General features: G+C 39.0%; 2 protein-coding genes across 5 annotated transcripts; both read left to right on the forward strand.

Annotated features, from left to right (window-relative positions):
* The first annotated feature begins 3,965 nt into the window (after positions 1 to 3,965).
* Positions 3,966 to 17,467, forward strand: rab3db (RAB3D, member RAS oncogene family, b). 4 transcript variants are annotated; one of them, XM_053610894.1, is made up of 6 exons: positions 3,966 to 4,199; positions 4,738 to 4,799; positions 8,036 to 8,275; positions 13,478 to 13,596; positions 14,511 to 14,635; positions 14,781 to 17,466. In XM_053610894.1, the coding sequence occupies exons 3-6, from the start codon at positions 8,036 to 8,038 to the stop codon at positions 14,963 to 14,965; spliced, it is 669 nt and encodes a 222-aa protein (XP_053466869.1). In that variant the 5' UTR covers positions 3,966 to 4,199; positions 4,738 to 4,799; the 3' UTR covers positions 14,966 to 17,466. The 4 variants fall into 4 exon arrangements, with proteins under 4 accessions (XP_053466869.1, XP_053466868.1, XP_053466867.1 ...); XM_053610893.1 differs by having other exon boundaries at positions 3,966 to 4,799; XM_053610892.1 differs by lacking the exons at positions 3,966 to 4,199; positions 4,738 to 4,799 and adding an exon at positions 6,033 to 7,768 and having other exon boundaries at positions 14,781 to 17,467.
* A 1,576-nt stretch (positions 17,468 to 19,043) lies between these two features.
* On the forward strand, positions 19,044 to 24,874 carry epor (erythropoietin receptor). The gene is made up of 8 exons (XM_053610881.1): positions 19,044 to 19,573; positions 19,737 to 19,875; positions 20,603 to 20,775; positions 20,857 to 21,008; positions 21,712 to 21,865; positions 21,950 to 22,031; positions 22,168 to 22,255; positions 22,544 to 24,874. Exons 1-8 carry the CDS (start codon positions 19,486 to 19,488, stop codon positions 23,255 to 23,257), a joined length of 1,590 nt encoding a protein of 529 aa, XP_053466856.1. The 5' UTR covers positions 19,044 to 19,485; the 3' UTR covers positions 23,258 to 24,874.
* Positions 24,875 to 25,617: the final 743 nt, after the last annotated feature.

Consider the following 25,617-nt stretch of genomic DNA (forward strand, 5'->3'; position numbering starts at 1 on the left):
TCATGATGGTAGCAGCAGAATGAATTCAGAAGTTTACAGGAACCCTTTATCATGCAGCAAGACAAGGATCCAAAACACACTGCCAACTCAACAAATGACTTAATCAGGAGGAAAACATTGGAAGGTTTTAGTCTGACCTTATCACCAGACCTTAACCCAATTTCCTCCTAAAGAGGAAACTGAAGGGAGAAACACCCCAAAACAAACAACTGAAAGAGGCCACCATAAAAACCTAGAACAGCATCACGAAAGAAGAAACCAACAGTTTGGTGATGTCAGTGAGTCGCAGGCTTGACTCACTTATTGCAGTCAAGGGATGTGCAACCAAATATTAAGTGTTATTTACTTTAATTTACTTATCTGTTCCTACACTTTTGATCACCTAAAAATTGGGTGATCTGATACAAAAGGTTCTAAGTTTTATAACACATCTAGATTTAAATACCAGGAAATGAAAGCTGAAATCCTAAACTCTCATCTCATATCCATCTTTTGATCTCAAACCCAAATGTCTTTAATTGGGCTTGCTGTTCCAATAGTTTTTTGTTTGTTTGTTTGTTTGTTTTGGGGGGGGCTGTAGATTTAGATGACAATCCAGATGTGACAAGGAAAAAACAATGAAAGGAACCAGACTCAAAAGGGAACCCATCCTCTTCTGAGTAATGCAGGATAGTGGGATTATAAATTATTGCTTTTTTAAAATATATATATAACTTTAATATTTACTATCAAGTCAAACAGTCCAATGTGTTGGAAAGATGTTCAGTATGAGCATCATAGTCTTTATGAATACAGCAGCAGTTATTCTGTATTACTACTAGTGTACAGTTATTCAGTCTACTGTAGTCAGAGTAATATTATGCACTGAAGAAAGGATGAGACTTGGCTGTAAATTTTGTTTTGGAAGTATGGGGCTATCCACAGCAGCAGAAAGTGAGCCACAAGTACAGAAGCTCCAAGCAGGCGTAGAGTACCATGATGAGTCAGGCACGAATCAGGGAGGGTGAGATGAACCACAGCAGGTGTGTTCAGATCACCGGAAACCAGCACACTTTTGTGAACCCTTAACATGTATGGTTGAACAGTGCAGGGTATACATAGACCTGTGCACATTTTGATCATTTTAGGTTCAAACATATATGATCTATTCTACACAAACTGCACCTGAGATTTGTGAAACATATCTTTAGGGAAATGCATTAGTGATGATGAATCTGTTGACTAGGTTTTTTTTTTTTTTTATCAGACAGATCAAACAGAAAAAATAACCAAAAAGGGCAAATACAAAAATTGCTTTGCATTGTATTCAGGTATACACATAATTTTGGCCATTTTGATCACCACCAGGAAAGAAGCCCAATGTCCGAATTTTTTTTATTTATCCTTCAGTGTTACTTGAGTTCAATCAAGACATTCTGCTTTTGCATTTCGTGAAATTCGGTTATCTTGAGTTGAAACCTACAGTATTTTAATACAATCCATATTTATTCACTTTTGTAAAAAAAAAAAAAAAAGTCTAATGTTCCAATCTCTCAATCAAATCCAAAACAGATAACCAGTGTGTCACTGCACATTGGCCTCACACCTCCAGGGTTGGAGGTCCAATTCCTGCCTCCGCCCTGTGTGAAGTGTTTGCATGTTCTCCCTGTGTTTCAGAGGTTTCCTCCGGGTTCCCCTGTTTCCTCACCCTGTCCAAAGACACAAGTAGATGGCTAATTGGCATTTCCAAAATGTTCATAGTGAGTGTGCAATTGTCTTGCGATGGCTCAGCACCCCATCCTGGGTGTCGCATGGGATAGGTTCCAGGCTCCATGCGACCCTGGTATGGAAAATGGATGTATGGATTCATTTTCCAGAAACTTACACAAACCTACTGTTTATTTTTATTTTTTTTCAGTCTATAAAAGTGGTTCAAATCAGATAATATCAAACTGTATGTTCTTGGCCAGATAGAAGTATATTAAGGTCCATTAAATATAGGCTACATGAAGCTAAAACAGATCTGACCAGTTTTCTAAATGCAGGATTTAATGTGGTTAGTGGTGATGCAGACTGGAGTGCAGGGGTGCTGGAAGCGCTCACGTCTAAAACTGCACACGCACTAACTGAGAGTGGACTGGAGAGCCTGCTCACTGTATACTGCTCTCATCTCCATCAATGGTGACAGAATTCTCTAATAGGAGATAAACTGCACAAGACAGTGTGGCAAAGGGAAAAAGGTAAGGGTTTAAAACTAAAAGTGAACAGAAAGGAAATTTTATGTAAAGTAAATGATGCTAAATAAAAATATTGTCATAAAATCAAATGTTGCTTCTCATTCTACAACCTTAAACAAGATGGAAAAACTGGATTAGAAAGCTAGAAAAGAAAAGAACGTTCCTCTTCCATATACACAATGCATTTCTTTTGTATTTATTTATTTATTTATTTATTTTTGCATTGGAACTACATGTTTCTCTAAGAAATGTTAATAATCAAATAAAATCCCTCTGACAATGGGCTACAGTCTGCATAACCTAAAATGCTAAACCCCTCTGATTTCAGGACTATCTCAGCAAAAACATGAGGAAGTGTAAGATGAAGTCAGCTGAAAAGGAATGTGGTCTAAACTTAGCTCCAGGAAATGTTGCCCCTAGTAATCAGCCAGGAATTCAAAGTCTACTTCTTCCCCTTCTTTTCTAGTTCATCAAGAAGGTGCTGTAAATCAGTTAATAATACCCAGGCCTTCATTTCAGGAGGAACGTAAAGAGATGTAGTCGTCCCAGTAAAGAGACTTTGACAAATGTATTATAACTAACGATTTCTTATCAGCAACCTTCAAAACATTAACTACCTCTCTTAGGACTAGGTACGTTTTTGTTTGTTTGTTTGTTTGTTTTTGTTGATTCTATTTAGGCATAGTAACTCTTATTTTTTTATTCAACAGATATAGTATTATTTGGATGGAAGACTACTGTCCAATAAGCAGTGACATTGGTATGATATACCCACAGGTTGTGTGTGTGCTATTAATACAACTTATAGGTGTGGGGCATGGTGGATTACTGGTTAGCACGTTTGCCTCGCACCTCCAGGGTGCCCTACATGCGCAGAGTATGCATGTTCCCTCCATGATTTCGGGGTTTCCTCCAGGTACTTTGGTTTCCTCCCCCAGTCCAAAGACATGCCTAGTAGGCTGACTGCCCGTTCCTAATTGTGTGTAATGTGTGTGTGTGTGTGTGTGATTGTGCCCTGATGGATTGGCACCTGTCCAGAGTGTCCCCTGCCTTGTTCCCTGGGATAGACTCCAGGTTCCCCCTGACCCTGTGACGTTTGGTGTTTAGCAATCCCAATTACAGTGCTAAGAGTAACACACATCATCATGGCCATGTTAGTGTCACATCCTATACTGATAACGATCCACTAGGCAAATAATATTTGATCTGATCAACAGAGGACCTATGTGGTCAGATACAAAGTACACACAGGTGTATAATAAACGGATGGTATTCCTGTTTAAGATCATGTATGAAGTCAGTGTGTTTATGAGTGCATTACAAATGAACCAGTGCAAATTTACTCTCCTTCTCCATGGAAAATGAGTTAACCACAACTCATCAGCCACTTTAATAGGAACACCTGTGCACCTGCTCAATCATGTAATTATCCAATCAGGTTAATCACGGCCATGACATAGTTGCTTGTGCCAGGTGGGCTGGGTGGAATAGTTCAGAAATTGCTGATCTCGTGGGATTTTCACACACAGCAGTCTCTAGAGTTTACACAGTCTGTTGTAAGACACACACACACACACCAAAACAACAACAAAAAAAACATCTACCGAATGGCTGAATCTAACCTCTCTGAACCTACATTAAACACACGTATCTTTTGCAGTGTGGATGTACCTAATAAACTGGCAAATTGTGACATACCATTCCAGTTACATCTAAATGTGTATCCTGCTGTTTAGTGGTGTAGTGTGTGGTTTGGGACGTGGTTAAAGGTGGATGGATTGTGAGGGTCGGGGTAGGGCTATTGTCTCTCTCACACACACACGCACACAGACAGCCACAGCAGATCCAGGAGCTCTGCTAGGGTCCGCGTGCACGCCGCAGCCTAGCAACGGCAGAGCACCAGGCCCACTGAGCTGTAAATATCCGGTAAGATCAGCCTCGGGCACGCACCAGGCGGATTCTTGGGATCTCACTGTGAAGGAGGTAGGCACGGGAACTTTTTTTTGGGGGGGTCATGTGCAATTTCAGTGTCTTTGGCGTTGAGAGAAGGTGAAACCAGCCCTAATTCTGTTTTTAGCTTAATTCTTGCGTTCTTTCAGGGTGAATGACTTTCACAAGTTTACATTTTAGGGAATGTCACTAGCTAACGTTTGTTATACACACGGGTTGGTTTTGTCTGTTTGTGTGTGTGTGTGTGTGTGTGTGTGTGTGTGTGTTGAATTCTGGTCCAAACTTCCGCCTAATTTTTTTTTTTTTTTTGCTGATTTGTAAATAAGACCGTTTAAAAACGCACGCGCTTATCTAGTGACCGATACAGAGTCTGTGAAATAGTATAGTTGTCTGTACGGGGTATAAAACTGTGTATTTCTACGTTTATCATTTTGTAATAAAGTGTTATTCGAGCCTGTTGGCCAGAGTATGGAAACGGACAATGTTCAAATCTTACAATTGAAGCTGCTTTAGAAAGCTAGAACCCGTGAGAATCCACTTTTAAAAGTGTATTATGCTGTTTTGGATATAGATCTTGTCTACAGGTTGTTCCATTACAGAGGCAGATGCTCCTTCTGTCAAATAATCAATAAGGTAAGCTCTTCTTGAGTCCATTTCCATCCAGACTTTGGTGTTAATTGTTCTGTATGATTCACAGAACAAGAACCTGTTGGTTCTCCTTTGGGTTGTTTGAGACAAATCTTTTTTTTTTAACGTACTTCTGAAATTCATCACCAATCCACCAAGTTTCAGTGTATGGACAGTTTGTATGGAGCAATCTGGACAAGTGTATTTTTCAGGATACCCTTCTTTAGACGAGCTCAAGGACTTCACTGAGATGGTTATCAATCAGCTGATCACCACTGTACTGGTCCAAACAATAACATGAAGGTTTTTCATGATGAAACTGGTATTTGGCTTATTTATTTATTTATAAAGGTACCCAGTTTTATCGGTTTTATTTAGCCAGGCAAAAAGGAATTAAACGAACACGAGACAATTATGTCAACAGCTATGTCTTGAGGTTTATTGCTTAATCAGGATATACATAACTATTGTTATCTGGTATTTTTGTGGGTGGCAATGCTGGAGGCCTCTGGTTGCGGATTGCTCATTGCACTGCGCTTGTAACCTTTTTGGAGGCTTAAGATTGTTTTTGCTGATTTACAAAAGCTGCCTATGATCCAGTTACTATATTTTGTGGACTGCACAAGAAGCAAATGCAATTGTTTGGTTAAAAACAACTCCACGTTATATGAAATGCTTAATTCTTCACTTGATACCAATGAGATCTAATTGCAATATTTGTAGATGCTTTCTGTGCTCACTGGATAATTTAGAAGAAGATCTTCTCTTTAGCATTGATTTCAAAGCCTCCCTAACATTACACTACCCTCTTCCTTAAACATTTGCAACACCTCCTGCAATATAGCCCACATGCAAACTTCGCTTTCAACATGCAGTGTTGGCTAACTGTCAAAACAGGCTGCTTATGAGGAACTGTTGGTTTTTTTTTTTTTAAGTAAACCAAGAAATACGTTTGACACTTACAGTATCTCACAAGTGAGTACACCCCTCACATTTTTGTAAATATTTGATTATATCTTTTCATGTGACAACACTGAAGAAATGGCACTTTGCTACAATGTAAAGTAGTGAGTGTACAGCTTGTGTAACAGTGTAAATTTGCTGTCGCCTCAAAATAACTCAACACACAGCCATTAATGTCTAAACCGCTGGCAACAAAAGTGAGTACACCCCTAAGTGAAAATGTCCAAATTGGGCCCAATTAGCCATTTTCTCTCCCCGGTGTCATGTGACTTGCTAGTGTTACAAGGTCTCAGGTGTGAATGGGGAGCAGATGTGTTAAATTTGGTGTCATCGCTCTCACACTCCCTCATACTGGTCACTGGAAGTTCAACATGGCACCTCATGGCAAATAACTCTCTGAGGATCTGAAAAAAAAGAGTTGTTGTTCTACATAAAGATGGCCTAGGCAATAAGAAGATTGCCAAGACCCTGACACTGAGCTGCAGCACGGTGGCCAAGACCATACAGCTTCCCAGTGCCGGCAGCACTCATGCAGCCCCAGACCATGACGCTCCCACCACCATGCTTGACTGTAGGCAAGACACACTTGTCTTTGTACTCCTCACCTGGTTGCCGCTACACACGCTTGACACCATCTGAACCAAATGAGTTTATCTTGGTCTCATCAGACCACAGGACATGGTTCCAGTAATCCATGTCCTTAGTCTGCTTGTCTTCAGCAAACTGTTTGCGGGCTTTCTTGTGCATCATCTTTAGAAGAGGCTTCCTTCTGGGACGACAGCCATGCAGACCAATTTTATGCAGTGTGCGGCATATGGTCTGAGCACTGACAGGCTGAACCCCCACCCCTTCAACCTCTGCAGCAATGCAGGCAGCACTCATACGTTTATTTCCCAAAGACAACCTCTGGATATGACGCTGAGCACGTGCACTCAACTTCTTTGGTCGACCATGGCGAGGCCTGTTCTGAGTGGAACCTGTCCTGTTAAACCGCTGTATGGTCTTGGCCACCGTGCTGCAGCTCAGTGTCAGGGTCTTGGCAATCTTCTTATAGCCTAGGCCATCTTTATGTAGAGCAACAGCTCTTTTTTTTCAGATCCTCAGAGAGTTATTTGCCATGAGGTGCCATGTTGAACTTCCAGTGACCAGTATGAGGGAGTGTGAGAGCGATGACACCAAATTTAACACATCTGCTCCCCATTCACACCTGAGACCTTGTAACACTAGCCAGTCACATGACACCGGGGAGAGAAAATGGCTAATTGGGCCCAATTTGGACATTTTCACTTAGGGGTGTACTCACTTTTGTTGCCAGCGGTTTAGACATTAATGGCTGTGTGTTGAGTTATTTTGAGGCGACAGCAAATTTACACTGTTATACAAGCTGTACACTCACTACTTTACATTGTAGCAAAGTGTCATTTCTTCAGTGTTGTCACATGAAAAGTATAATCAAATATTTACAAAAATGTGAGGGGTGTACTCGCTTTTGTGAGATACTGTATATTAGAAGCTTCATCAACAAGGAGGTGATGTATTTAATGCATTCTGCCGCTTCTTTGAACTTCTCTCTTGCAAACACACTCCAGTGCTAAGGGCCTGCCAACAAACCCCTACATACACACTCGCCTGTTTCCAGAAGCATGTGCTCAGAGCTAGCATTTAAACAAGGCCTCTTCTTCCATTCAGAACAATGACTGTCCATTCCTGGCTCTTTGTTACGTAATAATATGTGCACCTCTGGAGAGGAGTCGTGCCCGGCGCACTCGGCTCTCTCTCTCTCTTAATAGCTGTGGATGTTTTGTTCAGGGCCCGTCGCCATGGAGACACACCTTGCCAGAGGCCAGCTGAGCGCTGTATAGCCCTGAATGATCAGGAGGGAAGGAGGAGGAGTAGGGTGGATAAGGGAGGGCTGGATGAGAGGTTCTTCTCTTCTCTCTGTCAAGCTCTGCCTTTAGTAGGGGTGTCTAGCTTTTTTGGAGATGATAGACTCTGGAGGTTATGCTCAGAGGGTAACAAAGTATTAAGATTTAGATGAATTAACTGGATAGTTTATGTTGCTTAGGAAACAGATCATAAACGGAAAATGTCTGGTTGTTGAAAATGTTTCTAGCTGTTTAATGATTAGAGCACAAGTCAGAGTAATTCTGGTTTAGCTAGAACTTTCATAATCAGATTATATGTGAGAACTGGATAGGTTTATTATTATTTTTTTAAACTTAACATTTTAACGACTCTTGACAACCTGGTGTTTACCGTTTTAATGTCTCATCCTCTAGATGGCGGCAGTGAATGACTCGCGGCTGCTGCAGCAGCCCCCTCAGAAGGACGCAGCTGATCAGAACTTTGATTATATGTTCAAGCTCCTGATTATTGGCAACAGCAGTGTGGGCAAAACCAGCTTCCTGTTCCGCTACGCTGATGACTCCTTCACCTCGGCCTTCGTCAGCACTGTAGGCATCGACTTCAAGGTCAAAACTGTCTTCCGTAACAACAAGCGGATCAAGCTACAGATCTGGGTATGTTTGAGTAAACGTGTATTAATCACTTTTTCAAAGTGTCCAACTTTTTCTGATCATGTCATACATTGATGCATGCTAAAATGACTGAAAGAACTATGAGTTTCACTTTGTAGTGTATTTTTATAGCTTTGACAGGTTTTGAAAGTAACTTGAAAGTAAAGTCATTAGTAATCTATTTACTTTTTTGAGCAGCTGTGGCTCAGGTGGTAGAGCTGGTTGTCCACTAATCGTAGGGTTGGTGGTTCGATTCCCGGCCCACATGACTCCACATGCCGAAGTGTCCTTGGACACTGAACTCCAAGTTGCTCCCGATGGCAAGTTAGCACCTTGCATGGCAGCTCTGCTACCATTGGGGTGTGTGTGTGTGTGTGTGTGAGAGAGAGAATAGGTGAATGAGACACAGTGTGAAGCGCTTTGGATAAAAGCGCTATATAAGTGCAGACCATTTGATTTTTTCATGGAGTAATCGGATTACAATTTTAAAGTAGTAATTAGTAATCTGTGGTGGATTACTTTTTTTGAGTAACATACCCAACACTGGTGGTGAGGTTTTTTTTTTCCATCTAATATACGATACTCCTCATTGTTTTATCATTACAGATACAAAGATCTGGTTCCATTTAATTTACTCTATGAAATTTCCCTGGAAAATCAGAAGGGACAGTGTTGTGATTTTCAATCGAACCTCTAATTGACACCGAAGCTGATTTAAAATAAATTAAATTATTCATCATGCCTTAGGCCATAAACAGTTATGATCCTGACAGGACAACCTTACAAAAAAAAAAAAAGATCTGTAATGTACAGCATTATAGCTTTCGTTTAGTTTTTTTTTGTGCGTGTGTTGACTTTGTGTAGCAGAGTTGCCAAATCAGACAGCAGTCAATTCTTTTTCCCAGCCACAAATCAGCATTTATTTGACCTTGTTTACTCAGGCCTTTCTGCTTTCTTCCTGTTAGCTACAGTGAAGTTGAAATTTCATACCTGACACTAATTCTATAATTGCTTGGCAAAACTATTAATCAAATCAAACATTAGCCTACTTGTCGTACAGTTTTTGTATACTAATTATAAAGTGGTGCCAAGTGCACTTTATACTGCTGGGAGTGAACAGTTTAGCATTTAAATGAAGGCAAAATCTGGGGTCTTTTTCACACCATTTTTCAAGAATGGACCATCATCATGGATACATCAACTAAATCAATTAAAAACTAACTGGTGCAATGAAACAGCTATTTTAGAGCCAGGAAATGTAACAGATTGTCTTGACTTATCCAGGACTAGCATTGTGCCGCCTCATACCTTTGTGCAGTTGGTATGGAACAGCCCTAAGAGTTACATACAACTACCTCATTTATCAGGTGTATGAAATTAATATGGCTGATTTTAGTGCTGAACTCTCAGTTGCCCATATAACTGGAAGAAAAAAATGAAACCACCTCCTAAATCAGAATTATTACTTGGGCTGAGTTGAATGAATACACGAGTTGATTCGTGTCCATAATGATATAAGACCAATACCAACAAAAAAAGAAAATAACCTCCAAACATACATGATTTAAGCAATATAAGTATGTGTTTGCATTTATATTGTTTTACTTCAGGTTTTTTTTTTTTCAGTATCTGTTGCATTTTTAGTTCTTCCCTTGTGCTCAAATTTCGTGAGAAACCTGAAACCCGTTGTTCTTAGTAAATCTGGATCACATTTAAGAGGCTGAATACACACCTGATGATAAACAATAACAAGACAAAAATGTTATCTTTTGTCTTTAGCTAATTGTTTTATTTTAGTTGATTATTTATTGTAGGCCATTAAACAAGTTTTAGCAAGCTATAATGATCTGGAAACAGCTCATATGCTTTAGCAAGCTTTCAATGCTGCTCAAATGCTACTTTATGATCAGGATGTGGGAAACACATTTGTGCCATGGGAAAATAAGGCTCTCTAATTTGCTGTGTCTTCAAACTGCAAATGATTAATCTTTCTTCAGCTGAGTCTGTGAAATATGGTACAACATTATAAACCTTGACATTTTCTCTAGACGATGCGCATATTGCTAGTATGTAAATTTCTCGTCTACATTTCAATCTCTGTACCTTTTACCATTAATCTGACCATTTGACGTATTAGTTATAAGGTATACTTCTAGGTATACTTCTCCAGGAAGCTGTATATTAGAGTAGAGCAGTAATAGCAGGTAGGATAATTGATTTGCACTCTCATAGCAGGCAGATGCAGTAAAGTGGCACTGCATGCAGACCCTTGCTGAGTCCAGAGTCTCTTTAATGTGCTCAGTGGCATCAATCCAAAGCTGAAATGGCCTGTTGTTTGCTTGCGCTACCTTTTCCAGGGGGCCCACAGAATGGTTGGCATGAATTGCTTCCTGACCAAACCACACCTCTGTTCATTCCTTTCTAATGCCAGGAAGCTTAGCTGGCAATGGTCAGCGAGAATTATCTGTGGTTTACATTTAGTTAGTGAAGTGTTCATGGAAGAGGTGGGTCTTTAGCTGTTTTTTGAAGATAGTGACAGATTCTGTGGTCCGGACTCTGTTTGGAAGTTCATTCCACGATTGAGGAATAGTTATTGTGAAGGTTCTGGAAAGGGACCTTGAGCCACGCTGAGTAGGCACTACTAAGCATCGGTCGTTAACCGATCGCAGATTACGTGAGGGAACGTAAGACTTCAGGAGAGTGTTGAGGTAGGAGGGTGCTGTTCCAGACAAGGTCTTGTACGTGAGCATCAAGGCCTTGAATTTGATGCGGGAGGCTACAGGAAGCCAGTGTAGGGAGATGAAGAGGGGTGTGACATGGGTTCTTTTGAACTGGTTGAAGACGAGAGGTGCTGCTGCATTCTGAATCATCTGAAGGGGTTTGATGGAGCTGGCTGGGAGCCCGAGAGTAATGCATTGCAGTAGTTCAGTTTTGATATGACAAGAGCCTGGACTAGTAGCTCTGTAGCCTGTTCAGTGGTTGTAGTTCGCCTCTATATTTCTCCCACCACCTCCTTGATTCTCACAGGAATCGTTTGTAGATGTAGGAGATTGGACCATGACTCATACTCGCAGCCTTTCAAAGAGGGACAGAGAACAAATACTTTCACTTTGCTTCACTGACCATTCATGTACATTGTAATTTGCAAGAATGTATACATGCATTTCCTTTGGCATTTTATTAAAACTGCTTTTGCTCTTGCTAGGTTTATGCTAACCTAAAGCTTCAGATAATTTCTAAAATGTGGATTCAATTCTACGAATAAGCTTTAAACATCTGAGCTCCTTCATCAGTGGGGGGAAGGATGGATGGATGGATGGATGGATAAAGATAGAAAGGACAGTTTTATGTAAAGTTCCATTAAGTAAGTGTATGTTTATCCAAACATGGTGTGTCTCACGCATGGGGACACACCTGCTGCTTGGAACTGTCCACAGAAAACAGGATATGACACATTTGTAAAGGCCACGGTTATGTTTACACTGTTAACTTCTCTGTCATCATACAGTATTATCACAAGGAAAACCAGTGTGCTTTTTTTTCGTTTATTGATTGTTTATAAATTCTTTGGGGAGTTAACCAAAAGGAACTAGGCACGAACACTTTAGTTTATTGGAAAACTAAACAATTTGTAGTGCTATATGCAAACTCTGCATGCTGTCATTTATGTATATGTATATAGATAGATAGATTAGTTTTCCAATTAAAAAAAAAAGTGTTCATAAGTGTTTATGGCAACACAATATTTATGTGACACACACATACAGGGGCTTGATATCCAACCTGAGTGACACACTACAGTTACCTGAGCAACCCTTCCTCTCCCTCTTTCGTATGCAAATGAGGGTGCCAGACCAGGTTTCCAGGCGACAGTGGCATAGTTGCCGTGCCGACCCTTTACTTGTTTGATTTCAGCTCTTCTTTTTGGTAATTAATTTAGGCACAAAAGTCTCTGATGTCAAATTTGAGTGTGTGCTGCTGATAATTCAGTGACCATGTTTACACAACATTAGTCATTTCATGATTACATCTGGACAGGGACTATATAAACTGTGGGTGTAAATTCATGTAAAATACAATAAATTAAATTTAAGTTTACGCTTGCTTAAATCACTTCACTTATGAGATGCATTTTAGCCAGAGCTGAATCTCTCCAAGCCACAGTTGAAACCAAAACCTCTGCATTATGCTATAACACGCATGATCCATGCTTGGACACCTCAAAGCTTTTAAGAAAATGAAAAACGGCACACGAACAGGTCAGTGATTTTTTTTTTTTAAATTTTTATTTATTTATTTACTTACTTACTTATTTAGTGACCAGTGGGTCGTTGATCTGTTAAAATAGATGTAGTAAAGTAAAGTAAAGTAAAGTTGATGATGAAGTGCATGTCACTTGTACACACTGGTGACAAATTAATGGAAAAGCGATTATAGAAAGGTGATATGCCATGCCAATCCACCAGAAACATTCCATTGCATCGTAACACCATGGTTGTAAAAAAGTGCTTATTTGAGTTACTATAGATTTCCTGTCAGCTCAGACCAGTCTGGTCATTCTCCTCAGATCTCTCTCATCAACAAGGTGTTTCAGCCTGCAGACCCTCCACTTACAGGATGTTTTTTTGTTGTTGTTGTTGTTGTTTTTCTGGCACCAACAACCATGCCACGGTTTAAGCTATTGACCTGTATGTACATGATTTATTTTTATTTTATTTTTTGCATTGAGCTGCTACCACATGATAACTGATTTATACAACTGACTGATTTAGATAACTGTATAAATGAACAGGTGTACAGGTGTTCCTATTAAAGTGTAGGATGAGTGTAGTATAAAAGTATAGAATATTTAAATATTTCAATAACCATTCACACTATTTAAATACTTGAGAAACACTTATTGCAATCATTTCCATCAATGCAACACCGGAACGTTAGAAGTGGATGCCCTCTGCTGGCTCACAGTAGCATTTACCTCACTATACCCTATCCAACTTCCAGTTCAAAAGTAGGCCAAGCAGCAGCAAGTGTCCACTACATATTTGAAACCCTGAATGAACCTCAGTAAACAAAATAGGGCTTTATGATGAAAATGGAGCAAGCTTTATCATCCATCTTCCCACAGATATGTTATTGAGAAAATGGAGCAGAGTTGCATTGTACTGTACTGTATATTTGACCTTTGCTTTGTTTGTTTTGTATTAGGACACAGCAGGACAGGAGCGCTACCGAACCATCACTACAGCATATTACAGAGGAGCCATGGGCTTTCTGCTAATGTATGACATCACCAACCAGGACTCGTTTAATGCTGTACAGGACTGGTAAGTGAGGGGCTGAGGGGAAAGGGAAGAAGGAAAAAAGAGATACCTGTACAAATCCGGGATGGATTAGTACATCCTGGGCTCCTGGGCAGGAACCTAAGTAGGGCCTCCCTTCCCACCCTGGTACTCATGTAACCATGGAGCCCTGACCACCCAACCCCAACACAATTGAGGGTTGTTTTTTTTTTAAAGGGCCTAACTGACTGCTCAGTGGATACAGACCAAGCTCCCAAGTGGCACAATAGAAAAGCATTCACCCTATCATCAGCAGACTGTGACGAAATCCCAACGATGCCACAGCCGATTCGTGGCAGTGAGCCGAGGAGCAAAATTGGTCCTGGGTAGGAGGAATTGCATACTCTCTCCCCTGTCAGTCACAGTGGTACTAGCCAATAGTGAACGTCTAAGTGCTAACGTATGCAGAAGAGGGTAGATAGTGCTTTCCTTTGAATGTATTACACTGCCCTGTGACACAGCATGAGCAGCAGTTCAAAAAGTGGAGATTGGCTGGCTTCACATGGCACAGTGGACACACGCCTTCGTCCTCCTGGTTACCTGTCTCATGATGGGGGAGAGATGTGACCAAATTGGGGGAAGAAATGGGAGGAGAAATTCAGGCCCACACACCAATTTCTGAATTTATTTCAAATTCTGAGACGTTACATTCATTGGCTGTGTTACAGCATAGTGTCTTAATGATTCACTTCAAATGTCTGCTTGTTGAGGGGCCCCTAGTGGCCAGGGCCTCGTGGCACATGCCCTGTGTGGCCTGTGGCCCCGTTTCATCTACGAATTAACCAGAAGTGTATTGAAAGTTCTGTACAGTAGTCTGTATATTTTGATAGAATAATACATAATAAGCTGTTCTCTCTACTCTGTGTGTGTGTGTGTGTGTGTGTGTGTGGTGCCTTTAGGGCTACCCAGATTAAGACATACTCATGGGACAATGCACAGGTGATTCTGGTGGGTAATAAGTGTGACCTAGAGGATGACCGACTTATTCCAACAGAAGACAGCCAGAGACTAGCTGATGAACTAGGTGAGAATACACATTTGTATCCCGACACCCTACAGCGCATATAGCAATAGGCCACGCCCACATCTTTGCACAAATGCCTATGTAAACGTACTAAATGCATTACTCCAATAATATACACTTTAGTTTCACCGTTCCTTTCTTCCAGGATTCCAGTTCTTTGAAGCCAGTGCCAAAGACAACATCAACGTGAAGCAGGTGTTTGAGCAGTTGGTGGATGTAATCTGTGAGAAAATGAACGAAACTATGGAGGGAGATGGTCCACTCAACAGCCTCAAGGACTCCAACCTGCAGGACTCTACCACTGAAGGACATAGCAGCTGTGCCTGTTAAAACACCAACCCCACACCATCTTACTTCCACCCCTACAAACTGCACCCTTGTCTCAGTCCTCCTGCCACACCTGTTTTCGGAGACTCAACACTAGCTATATGACTAAGACTTATTGTTTTGGATTAAGATGTGTTCTGATTCAGATTCTGTAAACCTTTCTCACATTTCTTAGGTTTCTGTCAAACCAGTATTCTAACTTAAATTCATTTGGCCAATCAAAAGAAAGTCTTTAGTCTGTACTGTAGTCCATATGTATGATGTCTATAGAAAGCATTGCTGCTAACAGAAAAAAAAAACCAGGGTGTTTTGTGATTTAGCTAAGTGTAAGGTCATGGTAGGTGGAAGCATTTCCTGTGAAATAAGGTGCAGCGTTCCCTAAATCACTTAAAATCTTAAACCTTGTTGCAGCTCATTTTAGCTCCTCTCACAACTGTACTAAGAAATGCACAGGCTGTTAAAGGTCTGTGTGCTAGCAGCTTACAGAGATAAACATCTGTCCATCCATACCCATCCAGTCCTTCTAACCCTTGCACTTTCTCCTCTCCTCTGAAAAAAAAAAAGCTTGGGAGGGAGAGCTCTGTGGCTTAGCCCATAATGGATGTGTTTGTGTCACATGCAAGTTGATAGCCCCGTTTTCAACTGCCAGTCTGTGCCAGACTGTCTGTCTGTATAAAGGTTTAGTTTTTAGAGGAACCACATGTCAATGCACAAAAGCATGAAAAACAAATGAAGACAAACAGAATTAAAAATTAGGATAATATAATCGTTACATTTCATGTCAAATATTTTTCTTAATGGAAATGAAATGAATTTCTAGTGAAATTTTCTGGTAAAATGCTGCATATGGTTCAATGGGAATAATTAGGGCACAATCACATAACCTTTTGAATTAATGTTCTAAACCAGATACACTAAGTATTAAATACATTGAACTCTTCCTGCTTTTTTAAATTTTATATTATACTTACAAAGCTACCAGGTAAATCTTCACATTTCATTTCAGTATAAAGCTAGTCTCATTATTTTTTAAAGTAATACAATTTGCTGAGGTGAATCTTATGGACTAGGTATGCTTTAAGCTTTTAAGTGGTGTTTTTGTGTTTAAACCATCATTGCAGTGAGGCTGTAGTGTATATAGAAAGATCAGATGTCTGCACTAAGGGCTTGTGGAAGTGAAAAAGAGGATTGTGTGTGTCACATGTTTTGTTCTTGTAAATCTTGTTTCCTGTTAATTTGTTACTAGTGTTTCTTTGTACAATATACCACCCCAACCTGCGTCCGTATCACTCGTCACAGTTGTGAAGTACAGAAGAGAAACTGTACTTTTGTGTGGCAGAATCATTCAGTAAGTGAGATTGTGTAGATTACATGCCATGTACCCTTTATATATTCAGGGACAGTGCTGAAAATTGCAGTAGGGTGATGATTCAGGCTCCTCATTATATTTGTACTAAAGTCTCATGTGATCAGCTAGTGCCATCATTATGACAGAATGTACATATTGCCTTCAAATGTCAAAACCTCTATGGCCTATATTGGCTTGTATAAAGTTTTTTGGTATTAAGAATGCTTTCCAAGCCTAAATTACATACTTGTGATGTGACCTGGTGAGTGTGATAACAGAAACTAGAGAAAACTCTCTGCAGCTCCTCATCTAACCTCCACCCATTCCCTCTCCCTTTTCTCTCTATCAATCGCCAAACATACAGTTAACTGTTATGATCCGTTGGCGCTACTCACAGAGATACTCTGCTCTCAAATCTTTCTTTAATCTGCTGTTGTTTTTTTTATTATTATTATTATTATTATTATTATTATTATTGAATGTCTCAAAGATTCTGTACCATTAATAAAGTTCATAATTCCTCATGTGGCAAGGAAGCTGGTCCTCTTTAAAAAATAATAATAATAATATTAGCTCTTTTGCTGTTGTGTTTTTTTTCCCCATCTTTGAAAATTAGGGTGCAGAGGGCCACTGATAGCATCTGATTTACCACTGTACACCACATGGCTGCCATGCTGTGTTTTATCTAACTATCCAGAGAAGTGCACATGACAAAAGGGGCTTCCTGCAGCAGTATTCTTGGTAGCCACCGGTAACCCACAACCTCCTGACACGCATAAAAACAAGACATAATTGCTCTCCAGACCATAAATATGGAAACTACATTTCTGTCAATCAGGTAGCTGGAACACAAAGTCTGGTCTTCTGCTGAACAAAAACATCTGTGAAGAAACTCACTCCTCAGTTATTGCCCCAGTGTTCCAGAAAAGCACTAGTTTTTAATTCCAGATAAAAACATACTTGTTTAATATGACCTATTAATTGTTGTCAAATATACTTTTTTACTATTTGTAGTAAATACACTATATGGCAGGGCGCAGAGTGGCTTAGTGGTTAGCAGGTTCACCTCACACCTCCGTGCAGGCCACTGAAATTCTTACACATCAACTTTGGCAAACCATGTCTTTATAGAGCTCTCTGTGTTCACATGGAGATTGTCATACTGAGACAGGGATGGGCCCCTGTAAAGGGAAATTGTAATATTACAGCATACAAAGATATTCTAGACAATTGTGTGCTTCCAGCTTTGTGGCAACAGTTTGGGGAAGCTCTACAAATGGGTGTATCATAGGTTTGTGATTAATTAGTAATTATAAATTGGTTCATTAATGTACCTAGTCTATATTACATAAATACTTGTGTTCTTACCTTTTAATTGTTTATATCTAAAACTAGATTTAAACTTAGCATTAAGTGCTATGTAAATAATAATAATAAGTAGTAGTAGTAGTAATAGTAGTAGTTGTTGTAGTAGAAATAGTAGTAGTAATAGCAACTATTACTGCTACTATTACTACTACTTAATAATAATAATAATAATAATAATAATATATAGTAGATGTTCCTCATCTACTATAGTAGTTGTTGTAGTAGTAATAGTAGCTAGTAGTTGTAGTTGTAGTAATAGTAGTAACAGTAGTAGTAGTTGTTGTTGTAGTAATAGTAGTAACAGTAGTAGTAGTCATAGTAGTAGTAGTAATAGTAGTAACAGTAGTAGTAGTCGTTATAGTAGCAGTAGTAGTAGTTGTTGTAGTAATAGTAGTAACAGTAGTAGTAGTCGTAGTAGCAGTAGTAGTAGTTGTAGTAATAGTAGTAACAGTAGTAGTAGTCGTAGTAGCAGTAGTAGTAGTTGTAGTAATAGTAGTAACAGTAGTAGTAGTTGTTGTAGTAATAGTAGTAACAGTAGTAGTAGTCGTAGTAGCAGTAGTAGTTGTTGTTGTAGTAATAGTAGTAACAGTAGTAGTAGTCGTTGTAGTAGCAGTAGTAGTTGTAGTAATAGTAGTAACAGTAGTAGTAGTCGTTGTAGTAATAGTAGTAACAGTAGTAGTAGTCGTTGTAGTAATAGTAGTAACAGTAGTAGTAGTTGTTGTATTAGTAATAGTAGTAGTAGTTGTTGTAGTTGTTGTTGTTGTAGTAGTAGTAGTAGTTGTTGTTGTAATAGTAGTAGTAGTTTGGAGGTTGGAGTAGTGCAGAAAAACCTTTGATAGGGGGGCTATATACTCAAATATATTACAAAACAAAATTAAGCAACATTATAGATGATAGGTAGTTTGGTAATTTCCTTGCTCTTGGACAGAAATTGAAACCCATCACTTATTACCAGGTTTAGCAGGATTGTGTTAGAGCAAAGAAAACACAAACTTTGTGGGATTTGTATAAGCGTAGCTCTGTTCCTCACTGAACTGCATGGGGTTTAGATCCAACTCAGCAGATTTACGGTTCAATATGGGTGCCAGTATAAAAAAAAGAAATGGCGATGTGGTTAAACAATAAGGTGGATTCTGGCAGTATAGGGGTGGGTTAAGTTGGCTCCATCTCACTTTATCTATGCGTTAAGGACGCTCTCGGACAGGCGATAACGCGCGCTGAGCGCAAAACAAGCGCGCCTGATACATGCTGATAAGAAGACCGGTTACAGACCAGTGAGTCTCCCTCACTCTCTACTGTACACTCTGTTACTTATTCTCTCTCTCTCTCTCTCTCTCTCTCTCAGTGCATCCAAGCCTCCTAATGTCCACACTCACTAATTCACCTATAGCTAACCTACACCTGTAGATTTCGACTTTATTTATAGTCAATATATACTTTAATGACTACACGTTTTAACCAAATTGCTTTTTCCCAATACAGCAAGGTACATGATCATCACGTGCTCTCTAACCACTCGTTTAGCCACCACCACAGAATGTACAAGCTCAGGTTAAGCCCCGCCCACAAATAACTTCGACAAACAAAGATACGTTAAGGCCCCGCCTCCTTGTTAGTGTAAAAAAAAAAAGAAGAAAAAAAAGAGTAAACAATTTAGTCGCGCGTATTTGCGTTTTTATCTGACTGGCTGCACACGCGGTATCTCAGGGACAAGCTGTACAGAAGACAAACACGACAGGCAACAGTAACTGCGTAATTATGCAGAGTAACAGAAAGCGACCCCGCTTTTGTTCTACACGACTAAAAAATGTCCAATGACAGGATAAACACACTGGTGTTGTGCGCGCTATCCTTGGCTTTAATCACGGATGCGGGGGAAACTTTTGAAAGCAAAGGTAGGGGGCGATTTGATCTGTTCCTTCCCTAACAACGGTGTCTTCTATTAACTATTTATCTCCAGTTCTGTGTATATAATCAGCACATGACTTACTTTTACACATCATCGTTTGACTTCAACAGTTTATGAAACAATAAATTAAATAAAATCCTATTTGGCAGTTCTTCAGTTGCTTCGTGATGAGCCGGAGAACATTAAATGCTTTTCTGAGACGCTGAGGGACTTCACCTGTTTCTGGGAAGAGGAGAAGAAGAACAGTTACCTTGGTCAACACTCATTCACCTTCATTTATCAGTACCAGTAAGTAACTGTTTGAGGAGGCTGAATTTGAGAATTCTTCACATCTTGACCAAGTGTCAGTTTATCCGATGAAAAAAAAAAGAATTATTATGTATACTTTACAAGAACTTTATATACACACCGCTTACTTCATACAACACTCCAGATATGTTGAGGATCTGCGTATACTTTACAACAGGGTCAACATGCTTCTATTTTCTATAAACAAAAATTTTCATTACAAATTATATTGACAACAAATTGAGCAAAAAAAAAAAAAAAAAACCAAGAAGAATCTATGAAATATTTACATGAATTTCAGTTTGTTTTAGTATTTAGTACGTCCCTTTTTTTGCTTTAATGACAGTGTGTCCTGAAGATGGCACGGACTCTATAAGATTGTGTAAAACCTTATGTTCCATTTTATATCAAATCCATCCACATATTGTACAAAGTAGTTAGCATGGTCAGTATCACAAATCTGCTTACATTTACATGTGAACCTAGGAAATTTGCAGAATCTTGAATATTAAACATTCATCAATTAATTTAATTAAAAATTAAATTGAAATATTTCAAGAATATTAATCTCTGCCCCCCCCCCCCCCATTTTAAATGGGGGGAAAAAACAGATTTTCAATGCCGTCCCACACTTTATAGTCCATCTATAAAAAATTATATATATTCTGTTTGGTGTGACTATACAACCATGAACAATAATGTTTAATACTAAATTCTTTGTGTTTAGGAATGAGAACAGCAGTGAGTGTGCTGTGTCTGAACTGCGTATACAGGGGCCTAGTGGTAAAAGGCTGTTCTTCTGCAATATCCCCAAAACTCAACACTTTGCTCCACTCCAGCTACGTGTGTTTCAGGGTGGGAGAGAACTCTACAACCGCCGACTCTTCATTGACCATGCTGGTGAGTCCACAAAGCTCAAGTAGATACTTTCTGTTCTACAGGAGGTAACAAGGTTACTTTTTTTTTCTTGTCCTTGCTCAGTTCTGCTGGATCCTCCTGCCAACCTGACTGTGGTGAGCACAGGGAAACAAGGGGAACTGAACGTGAGCTGGCTGCCTCCTGCCGTGAAGTACATTGATGACAGTTTGATGTACGAGATCAGATATGTAGCACAAGGGAGTCCTATGCGGAAGGTAAACATAAAAGTGCTGACCTTTTGAACATTTCCTCTCAAGAATACATTCTTGAAACTTGAAATTTGGAAAGATTCCGCTTTGGGACAATGTCTATTGTTAAAATCTCTATAAAAATAAAGTGTTAAAAGTGTTAAAAATCTATTAAATTAGCTGGATTCACTGCGGTCACATCTGGAACCATGGCAGAGCCCAAGTTATAGAAATCTTTCAATATTTGACGATATCACTGAATTTGCTCAAGTACAATATGATACAATTTGATTTACTAACCTCTGATCAATATGTGACCAACTTGGTTCAAAATCTGGGGTAGACCCACCATTAATTCATAAAAGATGATGACCTAGAGAAAAACTATTTTAAAAGGTATCAGAGTTACAGGTAACTGCATCCAGTCCAAATCATCGGATCATTATACCCCTACATTTCAGAATACGGCACCCGCTAACCTTCTTAAAAACAAACAAAATCTTACTTGAATTACAGCTGTTTGTTAATACTTTCTTAAACTTGGTATGTCCAGTTGCCTATGACTTTCACTAATGCATGTGTTTCTTTTTCAGCCTGAGATGTTTATTATAACCACAGATTATAATCACATCCATTAATTATCCATCCACAAATTATCCGTTGATTATAACCACATCCATTAACATGGATTATGAGCATGGAGTAGACTGTAAACTTTGTTTTGTTTCAGGAAATAGTGAAAGCCAGCACAAAATTCACCCTGCGTAGCCTTCAAGCAAGCAGCAAATACAAGGTGTTGGTCCGTGTCAAACCTGACGGAATCACCTATGATGGTTACTGGAGTGCTTGGTCAGATCCTGAGTTTGGAACTACAACCCCAAGTGGTAAATGTTATTTAAGTACTTTTTAATCATTCTGGATCCAATTTAGTGTCACCGTTGTGACATAATGCTCTTCTTCCTCACTAGACCCCTTGATTGTGGTTCTGGTTCTCATTATCTCTCTGATCCTCATCCTGCTGTCCCTCACCATGCTTCTATCCCACCACAAGTCAGTAAAATATATATATATTTTTATTGTTTACAATAAAAGTATAATAACGGCACAGCGTAGAATCTACATTTGAGTGACAATATAAAAGAGGAAAAAGTGGAGTCTTATGGAGCGTTTGTGTTAACGATTACAGATTCCTGCTAAAGAAACTGTGGCCTGAAATCCCTTCACCTGAGCACAAATTCCCAGGCCTCTTCACGATCTACAAAGGAGACTTCCAGGTATAGCTACTTTAGTGAATCAGTATTGCTGTTGAGAACTTGCATACAAGAAATGATGAAGCACAGACATGTCTTTTAAGTTATGACTAGCAAAATAAGTCTTGTGTTTTGTTTGAATTAAATTCCTTTCAGAAGAAGCATGGATATGTTTTCCTTTTTATACCATCATATCAGCAAATTGCAAAATCAATAACTCTACCTGAACAGCATTCTTGTTCAAACAAAAGTCCTGATCTCAGAAGGTACGTTCAGTGAACTCTGCAGTAACCATTTTGATTGTACCCTCAGGAGTGGCTTGGCCACTGTAATGGCAGCAGATGGCCAGTTTACATGTACACAGAGGAGCTTCCTTCCTCTCTAGAGGTGCTATCTGAAGTCAGTCAGCCACCAATGACAAGTCACACATCTACACAGAGGCCAGAAACAACCCATAGAGCAGCTGACTTCCTGAGAGAAGAACCACAGGCCATAGAAGGAGCAGACAATCAGTTAGAGACAGGTTTGATTGTCCAATGGCAAGAACCTCCACACAGCCACTGGTTGATGGAGCAGCTGAGAACTTTTCAAGAGCATCCGGAGGTCCTCTCCCGTTCATCACTACTTGAGTCACAAGACACATACGTCACCCTCAACCAGAACTCTCAGCGTGGCCGGGGAGAAGTGCAAAGGGATGATAGCTTTGAGGAGTCATTGCCCCTGCAGGTTCTCTTTGCTATCAAAGAGTCCTCCTTGATGGCTGCCTCAGATTCTGATATTGGCTCCCTCCCACAATGTTCTGGGTCAGGAAGACTATCATCACAGTCAAGTCTTGAATATCCAAACCACACATGGCCACCCAAAGGGCCAGGATATACCTACATGGCTGTGGCAGACTCAGGAGTCTCCATGGACTACAGTCCAATGAGCTTCAGCAGAATAACAGACATGGGTAATGGCACCATCTATGCCAATGAGTACAAAAATGATATTCCTGGACACAAGCGACCACTTATTGGTTATTGATATTGGATATTGATCAAAAATCTTTCTGGAAAAATTAAACAATTTCAAAACCAATGTTGAAAAATGATGTCCAAGAATGTCCTTTGGGGAATCATGCAAAAGATTTTATGTACTCATGGAGATGATAACGGAGTTCAAATCAGGGTCTCTTCACTGCTTTCTTCTGAAACTTTCAGAATGACAGTGCAACAACCATGAAATGTAAGAATCTCTTGGAGACAGTCATACCCGGATTAATCATACATAAGCTAACTTCCTCTTCTATACTACATTTTTTTTTCCTTTTCCTCTGGCAGCTGTTGAAGTGTAAATTTTTAAACATTTTTATTATTTTATTTTTTTTTACAGATCACCAAATACTTCCTATAGCCTTTGAAAAGATTTACATTTTTTTCTCAGTGTAAATAGTGGTTGATTTTCAACGCCTATATTTGGTTTTGGAGTTTGTAGGTCCGTGTCCATCCATTTTGTGTCTGTTGGTTACTCATAATATTAAAAGGGTTTAGTTGTTGTAAAATATGTAGATACCTTTTCAACTGGCATTATATGTGTTGCTAAAAAATTTCGACATAGATCATGTGCCATCATATTTTTCTGTTATGTAAGCAAATACCAAAAGCAATAGTGTCTGATAATTTATCTGACTTTGTCTTCATAAAAATTATCCAGTCAGTTCAATTGTTTGACTCCAAGTTTTGCATATATAAAATATAGTGCTCTATGTAGATTTGAAATAAGTATGGTGGATAATACAGATATCATTCATCTGCAATTCATTTGTACAAAAAACAAATTTAATAATTAAAAAAAAATCAAATTTTTAAAAAATTCTAGAACTGTTTACTAGAGCAGCTGAAATATGTCTGTCAAATGCTATTTTAAGGCCTGTAAACTTTTTCCAACAGAGACATTTTTGGACTAAATGAAATAAAAAGTCAAAATTATATATTATAAATGACATTTTATTTATTGACACTGAATATGACTAATATGTTATTTGTGTATTTCAGTAATTATTGAATCTTTACTTTCCATCAAATCAAATTCCAGAACAAACTTTCGGTCACTTTCACCCATTAGAAAACCGATTCACTGACTACCCCACCTATATCAAGTCAATGCACCCATACAAAAAAAGGGACTAAAGTGAATTGTGAATTGTCACATTGTGTAACACAGTAATTATTTCATAGTCATACAAGTAAATAAATAAATTCATACAGTTCATAGTCACATTTTTTAAATTAGTATTTGCAACCTTACACAATAACGTAATTAAGTGTGAAAAATTGATTGATGCTTAACATCAAACAATATCATTTTACAGATTAATTAGAAACTACTGTAAATACTACTGTAGCACCCAATCATCTGGCATGTTTTTTTTGTTTGTTTGTTTTTTTTAAACAGTCTATAATTAAGAAAGATTGTTTTACTACCAAAACCTTCAGGTTTGGGCTACCGTGTGAAATCGTTGATGGTGAAAACTACATTTAAGGAGACATTGTATTTTAAGCTTTTTTGTTTCTTTTGCAAGTCTGATACAATTATGTCATGTATTGAAACTGTTAAATGCAAGCATCTTTTCATATAAAATAAAGATTCAGTTTTTCTTAATCATGTTTTGTTTGAGGTCATGTTTTGAATTCATAATATCTTAATTTATTAAGATTCCCACACTTTATCAGTGTTCTATAGCTCTATTTCACTTAATTGTGCTCAAATGGGGAAAACATGTGCGCGCGCGCACACACACACACACACACACACACACACACCTGACATTAAATGGGGCTGCACAATATTGCACCTCTGATCTTTATTTGGAGTTAATCACTTCATTGACTATGTTTACATGGACAGCAATAATCTAATTATTGAACTTATTCTGTATAAGACAATATTGTGTTTAAGGTGTTTACATGATTTGCTTTTAGAATACTCCTTTCATTTTCCCGTTTTATAGAACATAGATCGATTAACGGCACACGCGATTACGTCCCCATGCCACGCCGTCCGACGTTCCCTCCAGAATTTCACGTATCAACATACATTTTTCGGTGTTTCATTTTTAATTTTACAAAAACTTCAAGTGCGGTTAATTATTTGTCATGCTGTACGTGCTAATAGACGACTGCTTGAAGCCACGGGCTGCGTCCGAAACTGCGTACTTACCTGCTATATAGTAGCTGAAGTACGTGTATTTCTCCTACTATATAGCAGGTAAGTACGCGGTTTGGGACGCAGCCGTGCTCTCTTGTTTGCGGTTAAACGGTTGAACACTGCCATGTGTGATCGTGTCCTGTCGAAAATGCGGTGAAAACTCTCACACGACGTTAATAGTGTGATTAAGGTGTGTA

This window comes from Ictalurus furcatus, chromosome 2 (assembly GCF_023375685.1).
Source record: "Ictalurus furcatus strain D&B chromosome 2, Billie_1.0, whole genome shotgun sequence".
Taxonomy (NCBI): domain Eukaryota; kingdom Metazoa; phylum Chordata; class Actinopteri; order Siluriformes; family Ictaluridae; genus Ictalurus; species Ictalurus furcatus.

Bases quoted from the DNA above. Each gene is read 5' to 3' on its own strand.
- epor (XM_053610881.1), top strand. From the start codon at position 19,486: ATGTCCAATGACAGGATAAACACACTGGTGTTGTGCGCGCTATCCTTG. The intron at 22,032-22,167 runs GTCAGTAAAATA...TAACGATTACAG, and splicing joins ATGCTTCTATCCCACCACAA to ATTCCTGCTAAAGAAACTGT. The intron at 22,256-22,543 runs GTATAGCTACTT...TTGTACCCTCAG, and splicing joins TCTACAAAGGAGACTTCCAG to GAGTGGCTTGGCCACTGTAA.
- rab3db (XM_053610892.1), top strand. From the start codon at position 7,739: ATGATAGACTCTGGAGGTTATGCTCAGAGG. The intron at 7,769-8,035 runs GTAACAAAGTAT...CTCATCCTCTAG, and splicing joins CTGGAGGTTATGCTCAGAGG to ATGGCGGCAGTGAATGACTC. The intron at 14,636-14,780 runs GTGAGAATACAC...CCTTTCTTCCAG, and splicing joins GAGACTAGCTGATGAACTAG to GATTCCAGTTCTTTGAAGCC.